The 10623-nt window shown below is 43.6% G+C and overlaps 1 protein-coding gene across 2 annotated transcripts; it reads right to left on the bottom strand.

The window, feature by feature from the left end:
• Positions 1-677: 677 nt before the first annotated feature.
• On the bottom strand, positions 678-3501 carry LOC109864767 (short coiled-coil protein B). 2 transcript variants are annotated; one of them, XM_020452704.2, is made up of 4 exons: positions 3221-3501; positions 1987-2058; positions 1804-1884; positions 678-1709 (listed from the first exon to the last, which is right to left on the bottom strand). In XM_020452704.2, the coding sequence occupies exons 2-4, from the start codon at positions 2003-2005 to the stop codon at positions 1567-1569; spliced, it is 243 nt and encodes an 80-aa protein (XP_020308293.1). In that variant the 5' UTR covers positions 2006-2058; positions 3221-3501; the 3' UTR covers positions 678-1566. The 2 variants fall into 2 exon arrangements, with proteins under 2 accessions (XP_020308293.1, XP_020308292.1); XM_020452703.2 differs by having other exon boundaries at positions 3229-3483.
• Between the last annotated feature and the right edge of the window lie 7122 nt (positions 3502-10623).

Raw genomic sequence — 10623 nt, forward strand, 5'->3', positions numbered from 1 at the left:
AACTCAAAATCACTTCTATGGAGAATATATGGGGAGATTCTTAATTAGTTTTCCTCTCCTCCGGATTTGAAAACACTTCCTCATTAGCCGGTGGGAGAATACATCCGTGTATCATCAGCTGGAGGAGGTAATCAAGGAGAAGGGCAAACTCCTCCTTTTGCCTTATAATGAAGACACTCCTACATATGGCGACCACTAATCAGTTTCCAGCTCACAGAGGACTGAGGATTTGAGGAGAGGACAGACTTTTTCCAAATTGATAATCTCCCAGAGAAATTCCCCTTATCCAATTCAATGGATTGACCTTAAGAAGGGAATGCCTTCAATCTAGGGATTTGTATGTCAACTGAATATCAGGTTACAACAGGCCTCAGCAGAGTTTGCCAGAATTTGAAATATAATGTTAACTATAAGAAGATGTTCCAGATTGTTGTGAGATACTGAGCCTTGTTAGCTGCTGACATACAATACCTTTACATTTCAACAGATACATTTACAGCATGACCTGACAATGAGATGCAGAATGTCAAAACTCAAAAGGTGGCTTTGCCTCATTTGTCCTTCCAGGCACCCTTAGAGCCCCTGTGGAAGGGTGGAAGATGGAGATATAGTTTAGTGAGAGAGGACTATGAAGAGACTACACCAGGGGAGAGGAATACCACTACAGGCACTCCATCAAAAAGGCAAATAAAACAGTTTTATTAAAACAAATGTATTTGAAAAGAGCAACATAATGGTCAAATGTACACACCGGCAACGCAATACATACACGGCAGGTTTAGGCTGACTTCCTCTGGATCACAAATGCAATGAATTAACTTGATCCACCAGTGACACATATTAGCAAGCCCCAAATTATTAATTCAATGACAATATATGTGAGACAATACAAGGGCTGAGCTCTGCTTTAACAAATTGTTTGAGGAAAACTTTGGCATTGGAGAGAAGTAATCATCATTGCAATTGAGCCTAGATCTAAAACCATAGTCTAATAATATTGATGACTAAAACATGACAATCTAAATGAAATTATTTAGCCTTTGGGTTGCAAAATTTCAGTAACTTTCCCCAAATTCCCTGGTTTCCCAGAAAAAGATTAAGCAGGAAATCTGGGGATACTCCAACCGGAATTAATGGAAAACCTGAGAATTTGGGGAAAGTTAACAGAATTTTGCAACCTAAACTACAAGGCAATCTGAAATGACACAGTTCCCTTGTCTCTTCCTCCAGGTGAGGTTGTGTAGTAACAGATAATAAACGTATACACCACAAAATAACATCATTTTGGATACAACAACTGTGCAACAATGACAGCAATACTGTAACAAATACAAAAGGGAAAAAGTAACCCAACGTAAAAATGGAAAATTGAGCTTCACTGAAAAAATCTTACAGGGAGCAAAGTGAGGGAAGGGTCTAGGGTTGTCATGATGACAAAGGCATAAACTCTACCAGCTGTAGTTCGGGGGCGGTTATGGGGTGGTATATGGGTTATGAGGGATTTGGTTGAAGGTAGAGGGGGCCAGGGAGGTGGGTTGGTTAAGGGAGGGGTTCCTGGCTGGTCGCTTACTTTCGTTTGCTCTTGGTGTCAGTGGTCTGGAACACGCTGGAGGCAGACATGAGGTTCTCGATATACTGACCCAGAACCTGGTTCTCAGACTTCAACTTCAGGTTCTCCTCCTTCACTGCGTCCACACGCGACGACAGGTCTGACAATGACAACAATGATTTTCAAGGAACTGCAATAACTAAGGATTTACTGCTGCTTTCGCCTGTCTGTCTGCACACATCCAGATGTCTCACCTTCTAGAGTGTGCTGAAGCTCCAACACCTGGTTTATAAGCCTAGTCTTTTCTTCCAGCTCAGCCTGATTCTCCATGTCACCTACAAACACACACACACACACAGTGAATTTATTTGCAAACACGTCCACAGGAATCAAATGCTGCTGGCATTGCACATTTCCCAGAAGTGTTTGTCTCTTACCGTCCCCATCGGAGCTCATGGCGAAGTACTCGTCTTCCTTTTTGGAATGCAGGGCTGCGACTTACAAGGACACTGGAAGTGGACAACAAAAATGTGAAGGCAAGGTTCAATGACCCCATGACTGACCTCTTCAACTATATTATGCAGTTCAGAAAAGTAGAGGTTTGTGACAACATGGTGCCTGCATGTGTGGATTGATTAATAACAGTTTTAGGATTGATTGACTTGCTGTAAATTATTCAATCAAATCAATGCAACAGTCTCTACTCGTAGGCCTAAATTTGATGGCACTGTTCCCCCACTGCTCCGTTCAATCTGCCAGCCAAGTGGTACACTTCCACTTCTGTTTAAATTAGTTGTAGGCAACATTTCAACATTTCCCTTCAGCTGCTTTAAAGGGGAAATCTTGGGATTGCTACATACATTTTTGGATTTTTAAATGTAATGATATAGCTATACCCTTTAATTATTGGACGGTCAGTCCTTGCATTAAATTTACATTTGAGTAATTTAGCAGATGCTCTTATCCAGAGTGAGTACATACATTGATAATTGTTTCGTACTGGTCCCCATGAGAATCGAACCCTCAACCCTGGTGTTGCGAGAGCCATGCTCTACCAACTGTGCCAAGGATATCATGGATGGTCAGTCTTTGCATAGCTCCGTCTCTGAATATGAGAGTGGTTACATTTCTCCAGCCCCATCCCTCAGCTGTTTGCCAAAACAGTGGCGGGGACGCGATTTGTTGTTGTTTGAACTGCAGATGTCCCCTTTAATTTATTTACATAATATACACTTGCTGCCTTCAATACTATTAACGTTACCCTATTATTACCCTAACCCTAGCTTTGAACAGACAGATAACGAGATAACGTTAGCTAGGTAACGTTACCTTAGCAAGTATAGTAGCTAGCTAGCGTTAGCTAAAGAATGGTTTTCGTCTGCCCGCAATCACAAAAAGCTAATTTAGAAACACTTGTCCACCCAAATGTTTTATGTTACCGGTAAAGTTATAAATCATGTTCCTCTACCGGCGTCCAGGCTAAGCACCAAAGTTAGCCACGTTAGCAGGCTAGCTGGCCGGTTAGCTAATCTTGCTAGCTACGCCGACAGAGGCCAGCTGGCGAAACAATAACAAACCCTGACAGACCTCTTATTTGCTACCCAGAACAATACTTTCTACAAAACCATTAAAACAGCACAAGTCGACATTGACAGAAAATATGTAACTTACTTACTTACCCACAAAGACCAAGAAAATTATTGAATGTTGTGCTGAAATGGAAAATGACAAGAAAAATAGAACAATCCTGTTCAATGTGTCTAGCGCCTCATTCGTGTGATGACGTGCCACGTGTGTCCGCTGGGGGATGACGTAAGACTGATTATTAAAACCTGAGCATAATTGAGCTACAGTAGCTACTAACGCATTTGCATACGCTTCGAACACACCGACAGTGTATTTGCGCACAATAGTATGCAGCATCATCTGGATATGTATGCAACAAAAGTTCAACATTCACCTTCTGCTACCATTCTGTCAAGCGGTCTACGCATCCAGTTTGAGCATACTTCGATAAATCCAATGATTGCACCACACCGAAAGCACTAAAAGTGCCTCTGCAAAGCAATGCTGAAAGGCAAACGCAGCGTTTCATTGGAAATTACTGTAATTCTGGTGTCCCAAAATGCAAAGACTCTTGTCAGTGTTTTCGAAGTGTTACAATATTTGCTATTGCTCTGCTTTGACTTGACAGTTTGACACACTGGAAAAAAGCATGGTCAAACACTTTTTATTTAGGAGTTTCACAAGTGTATAGCACAAAACAGAAACGTCACTACCATGGCATTTCCCCCATCCATTTGTTAATATTCATTGCTAATGTGTTACCATCATAGAAACTGTTTTGTAAAAATATTCAAGGAGAATGCCATGAAGAATACCAATGGTGCTCAGCACAGACAAGAAGAATAAGGCACCCAAAGTCAGGTAAAACCCAGGCAACCTAGAAATACAAAGAAAGCTGCATTAGAGTCCAGTTCACATATTCATTAACAAGGGAAGGTATGGTACAGATTAAGCCATGTTCACTTTTTCAAGCAATCCTACCTTTTTTTGGTGGACATGACGTATCCACTGAAATACATGTGCCGAGCCACCGTATACACAACACCTCCAAGAACAGCAAGCACTAGGAAGACACAAATGTACAGTATGTAAGGGTATTTTATGGTGCAAAATGTAAGGAATGCTCTAAAACATTCTCAGACATGCAGAATTACCTTCACTGAAGAGCAGTCCAGAAGTCCACAGCACCACTAGGAAGACTGGGTACAACTCAACATTGTTCTGACTAGGGATGCAATAGGACACACACACATCAGAATTGAGTTATGCAGACACAACATTTCATCTAAAATGACGTGTAGAAATCTTACTGTGCCCGGAATGTTCTCTCAAACTCCGGTGGTCCAGTGACAGTGGGTGGCATGACCTTGTGTGTCATTCTCGCCAGCCCCACCTGTCTCGCCAGGTACCCTGAAGAAGATGCCCCAACAACACTTCAATCTTACAAACTCAAAAATTATATATTTACACAATTTAGGCCTTCATGGGTCTGTTCCAATAAGCAGGGTCATAGATATCCGTATAGTCAACCGTATTACAGGGTAAGGCCTGAAAGTTTAGTTTGCTTACCCATTTGAAGGGCAGAAAACAGAGACACGGCAGCCAGCAGAACGGGTATTTCTGTAGTCATGATTTGAGTACAGTTTTAGCCTAAGAGAGATACGGTTTGCCCACTGTTATAACTCAGGGTTGGTTTGAGTAACTTCCTTAGGGAAAGTCAAGTCACACCCATTGTCAACAAGTATGTTCTTGTATTATGAATGCCCCAGAGCAAAATTTCTATAGCCCGCCCATAATATTGAGGAGAGGTTGTTTTAGGAAGCTTGGTGAAAACAGGTGGAAGTCCACTTCTAATAGAAAAAATAAAAATATAGTAGACCTATATACAGTACCAGTCAAATGTTTGGACACACCTACTCATTCAAGGATTTTTCTTTATTTTGACTATTTTCTACATTGCATAATAATAGTGAAGACATCAAAACTATAAAATAACACGTGAAATCATGTAGTAACCAAAAAAGTGTTAAACAAATCAAAATATATGTTATATTTGAGATTCTTCAAAGTAGCCACCCTTTGCCTTGATGACCGCTTTGCAGACTCTCACTGGTTCTGTACATTATGTATAATATTCAGTATTATATACAGTATGCAATGCTATAGTCATTCAGTGTAGTAGGCTATATTGTCAGAGGAACTTGGATAATGTTGGAGGTGACATGATGACCTCACTGTGATTTGATGTTCTTTAGATCTTTGCCCAGTGACCCCACCGCATGCTTTGGTTGTATAGTGATCGACAGGCACTATGCAGCTCAATATCGATGATGTCAGAGCATCTTAAATCCAACGTCTGCATTACCATTCAGAATTTGCAGTGATACAGCCCTGCAGAAGTCAGGGCATTCATATTTCTTGCGCTTTGCAGAGCTGTGTGATGGAAGTTGTCAAGGAAGTGAGTTTGTGTTTATACAGGACCTCCCGCCCCCACCTACCATCAACCAATCATGTCAATGCCGCACTATAAAGCAGACATCCGCATTGTTACAAAATTTGAGAGGCGCACGGCGGTGCAGTACAGACCTCAATTTGGCCTGTATGGGCCTCCGGATCCTCCACAATTGCATAACACCATCCTTACGGCACCTCCGACCACATTTTCGGATAAAGCATAAATTAGCTCTTAGCTGATGAAAAGAGAGCTGTTTTTTTGGGTAGGGAAATGGCTTAAGTGGATGTTCTGTTTGAATCGGATGACGTGTCTGGTGGAGATGAGAGTGAGAAGAATTTGATTACAGGGGTGAATGCAAAAAGAAATAAGAGAAGTAAAGTGGTAGTAAATCCAAATCTAGTTATGAGTTTTTATTGGTTGGAATAACGGTTTGGATCGATTGTGTTACCTGGAAGATCCGTTTGAAGTCTCTATTCAAATTTTGGATGCATTGGATGAGGTGGCGTCGATGAGAATAACGAGACATGGGCTTTTTTTGGTGTGTGTTTCTATGGAACAGAACGAGCGTGTTTTGTGCCTCAAGAAGATGTCAGATTGGAATGTGTAATGTGTGGATCTTCGAAGCAGGGTGTCTATAAAGGGTGTTATCTCTGGGGTGGCGCTAGCAGAATGGCACCGACAGAGATGGTCGCCTCGCTTCGCATTCTTAGGAAACTATGCAGTATTTCGTTTTTTATGTATTATTTCTTACACTGTTACCCCAGGAAATCTTAAGTCTTATTACATACAGCCGGGAAGAACTATTGGATATAAGAGTAACGGCAACTTACCAACATTACGACCAGGAATATGACTTTCCCGAAGCGGATCCTCTGTTTGGACCACCACCCAGGACAATGGTTCGGATCACAGTAGGCGACCCAAAACAACGGCGCCGCAGAATGACGGAGCGGTCTTCTGGTCAAGGTCCGTAGATGGGCACATCGCTCACTGCTCACGAGTATACTACTCGCTAATGTCCAGTCTCTGCATTCTGGATCAATCATTGCTACTCTAACTTCAGTGATGCATACAAAGCCCTCCCTCACCCTCCTTTCAGCAAATCTGACCAGGACTCCATTTTGTTGCCCCCAGCCTACAGACAGAAACTAAAACAGGAAATGCCCTTGCTCAGGTCTGTTCAATGTTGGTACGACCAATCAGATTCCACGCTTCAAGATTGCTTCGATCACTTGGACTGGGATATGTTCTGGATAGCCTCAGACAACAGCATTGATGTATACTCTGATTCGGTGAGCGAGTTTATTAGCAAGTGCATCGTGATGTTGTACCCACGGTGACTATTAAAACCATTGCTTTTAATCATGGCAAGGTGACTGGAAATATGACCAAATAGAAACAGGGTAGCTATTCCCTCTGCAAGGCCATCAAACAAGCTAAGCATCAGTATAGAGACAAAGTAGAGTGGCAATTCAACTGACCTTAGACACGAGACGTATGTGGCTGGGTCTACAGTCAATCACGGATTATAAAAAGAAAACCAGCCCCATCGCGGACACCGGCATCTTTCTCCCAGACAAACTAAACAGCTTCTTTTCTCGCTTTGAGGACAATACAGTGCCACTGACATGTCCCGCTACCAAAATCTGTGGGCTCTCCTTCACCGCAGCCAATGTGAGTAAAACATTTAAACGTGTTAACCCTCGCAAGGCTGCAGGCCCAGACGGCATCCCTAGCCACGTCCTCAGAGCATGCACAGACCAGCTGGCTGGAGTGTTTACGGACATAGTCTATCTCTCCCTATCCCAGTCTACTGTCCCCACATGCTTCAAGATATCCACCATTGTTCCTGCACCCAAGAAAGCAAAGGTATCTGAACTTAATGACTATCGCCCCATAGCACTCACTTCTGTCATCCTGAAGTGCTTTGAGAGACTAGTCAAGGATCATATCACCTCTATCTTACCTGACACCCTAGACCAACTTCAATTTGCTTTCCGCCCCAATAGATCCACAGACGATGCAATCGCCATTGCACTGCACACCGTCCCATCTGGACAAGAGGAATACCTATGTAAGAAAGCTGTTCATTGACTATAGCTCAGCATTAAACACCATAGTACCTTCCAAGCTCATCATTAAGCTTGAGGCCCTGGGTCTGAATCCCGCCCTGTGCAACTGGGTCCTGGACTTCCTGACGGGCCGCCCCCCAGGTGATGAAGGTAAGAAAAAACACCTCCACTTCGCTGATACTCAACAATGGGGATGCGTGCTCAGCCCTCTCCTGTACTTCCTGTTTAGCCATGACTGCATGGCCTCAAAAGCCTCCAACTCAACCATTAAGTTTGCAGATGACACAACAGTAGTAAGCCTGATTACCAACAATGACGAGACAGCCTACAGGGAGGAGGTGAGGGCCCTGGGAGTGTGGTGCCAGGAAAATAACCTCTCATTCAACGTCAACAAAACAAAGAAGTTGATCATGGACTTCAGGAAACAGCAGCGGGAGCTCCCCCCTATCCACATCGACAGGACCGTAGTGGAGAAGATGGAAAGCTCCCAGTTCCTCGGCGTACATATCACTGACAAACTGAAATGATCCACCCACACAGATAGTGTGGTCAAGAAGGCGCAACAGTACCTCTTCAATCTCAGGAGGCCGCATAAATTTGGCTTGGCACCTAAAACCCTCACAAATTCTTACAGATGCACAATTGAGAGCATCCTGTCGGGCTGTATAACTGCCTGATATGGAATCTCCACAAACTACCTGGAGGGCAAACTACCTGCCCTCCAGGACACCTACAGCACCTGATGTCACAGGAAGGCCAAAAATCATCAAGGACAACAACCACCCGAGCCACTGCCTGTTCACCCCGTTATCATCCAGAGGGCGAGGTCTGTACAGGTGCATCAAAGCTGGGACCGAGAGACTGAACATCAGCTTCTATCTCAAGGCCATCAGACTGTTACATTCTGTTAAATAGCCATCACTAGCAGATTAGAGGCTGCTGCCCTATATACATAAACTTGGAATCCCTGACCACTTTAATAATGGAGCACTACTCACTTTAATAATGTATACATATTTTGCATTACTCATCTCATATGTATACACTGTCTTCTATCCTATTCTACTGAATCTAAGTCTATGCTGCTCTGTCATTGCTCGCCCAATATTTATATATTCTTAATTCCATTCCTTTACTTTAAATTTGTGTTTATTGTTGTGAAATTGTTAGATATTTCTGTTAGATATTACTGCACTGTTAGAGCTAGAAACAAAAGCATTTCGATACACCCGCAATAACTACTGAACACGTGTGTGTGACAAATAAAATTTGATTTGGGTTTGATTTGAGAGTCTGAATACTAAAGTAAATGTAATAGTTCAATTTTTTTATTTTATACATTTGCAAAAATGTCTATACCTGTTTTTGCTTTGTAATTATATGGTATTGTGTGTGTGTATTGAGGGGGGAGATGTATTTTAGAATAAGGCTGTAACAAAATGTGAAAAAAGTCAAGGGGTCAGAGTGCAGTCGTGGCCAAATGTTTTGAGAATGACACAAATATTATTTTTCATAGTCTGCTGCCTCAGTTTGTATGATGGCAATTTGCATATACTCCAGAATGTTATGAAGCGTGATCAGATGAATTGCAATTAATTGCAAAGTCCCTCTTTGCCATGCAAATGAACTAAATCCCCCCAAAACATTTCCACTGCATTTCAGCCCTGCCACAAAAGGACCAGCTGACATCATGTCAGTGATTCTCTCATTAACACAGGTGTGAGTATTGACGAGGACAAGGCTGGAGATCACTCTGTCATGCTGATTGAGTTTTAATACCAGACTAGAAGCTTCAAAAGGAGGGTCGTGCTTGGAATCATTGTTCTTCCTCTGTCAACCATGGTTACCTGCAAGGAAACGCGTGCTGTCATCATTGCTTTGCACAAAAAGGGCTTCACAGGCAAGGATATTGCTGCCAGTAAGATTGCACCTAAATCAACCATTTATCGGATCATCAAGAACTTCAAGGAGAGCGGTTCAATTGTTGTGAAGAAGGCTTCAGGGCGTCCAAGAAAGTCCAGCAAGCGCCAGGACCGTCTCCCAATGTTGATTCAGCTGCGGGATTGGGGCACCACCAGTACATAGCTTGCTCAGGAATGGCAGCAGGCAGGTGTGAGTGCATCTGCACGCACAGTGAGGCAAAGACTTTTGGAGGATGGCTTGGTGTCAAGAAGCGCAGCAAAGAAGCCACTTCTCGGCCTCCCGGGTGGCGCAGTGGTTAAGGGCAGGGTACTGCAGCGCCAGCTGTGCCATCAGAGACTCTGGCATCAGAGACTCTGGGTTCGCCCCAGGCTCTGTCGTAACCGGCCGCGACCGGGAGGTCCATGGGGCGACGCACAATTGGCTTAGCGTCGTCCGGGTTAGGGAGGGCTTGGTCGGTAGGGATGTCCTTGTCTCATCGCGCACCAGCGACTCCTGCGGCGGGGCGCTAGCCAAGGTTCGCCAGGTGCACGGTGTTTCCTCCGACACATTGGTGCGGCTGGCTTCCAGGTTGGATGCGCGCTGTGTTAAGAAGCAGTGCGGCTGGTTGGGTTGTGTATCGGAGGACGCATGACTTTCAACCTTCGTCTCTCCCGAGCCCGTACGGGAGTTGTAGCGATGAGACAAGATAGTAGCTACTACAACAATTGGATAACACGAAATTGGGGAGGAAAAAAAAGAAGAAAAAAAAGAAGCCTCTTCTCTCCAGGAAAAACATCAGGGGCAGACTGATATTCTACAAAAGGTACAGGGATTGGACTGCTGAGGACTGGGGTAAAGTCATTTTCTTTGATGAATCCCCTTTACGATTGTTTGGGGCATCCGTAAAAAAGCTTGTCCGAAGAATACAAGGTGAGCGCTACCATCAGTCCTCTGTCATGCCAACAGTAAAGCATCCTGAGACCTATGTGAGGTTGCTTCTCAGCCAAGGGAGTGGGCTCACTCACAATTTTGATTAAGAACACAGCCATGAATAAAGAATGGTACCAACACATCCTCCG

This window comes from Oncorhynchus kisutch, linkage group LG19 (genome assembly GCF_002021735.2).
Source record: "Oncorhynchus kisutch isolate 150728-3 linkage group LG19, Okis_V2, whole genome shotgun sequence".
NCBI classification, from domain to species: Eukaryota; Metazoa; Chordata; class Actinopteri; order Salmoniformes; family Salmonidae; genus Oncorhynchus; species Oncorhynchus kisutch.

Bases quoted from the DNA above. Each gene is read 5' to 3' on its own strand.
- LOC109864767 (XM_020452704.2), bottom strand. The intron at 1,710-1,803 runs GTGAGACATCTG...TGTCATTGTCAG, and splicing joins GCTTCAGCACACTCTAGAAG to ACCTGTCGTCGCGTGTGGAC.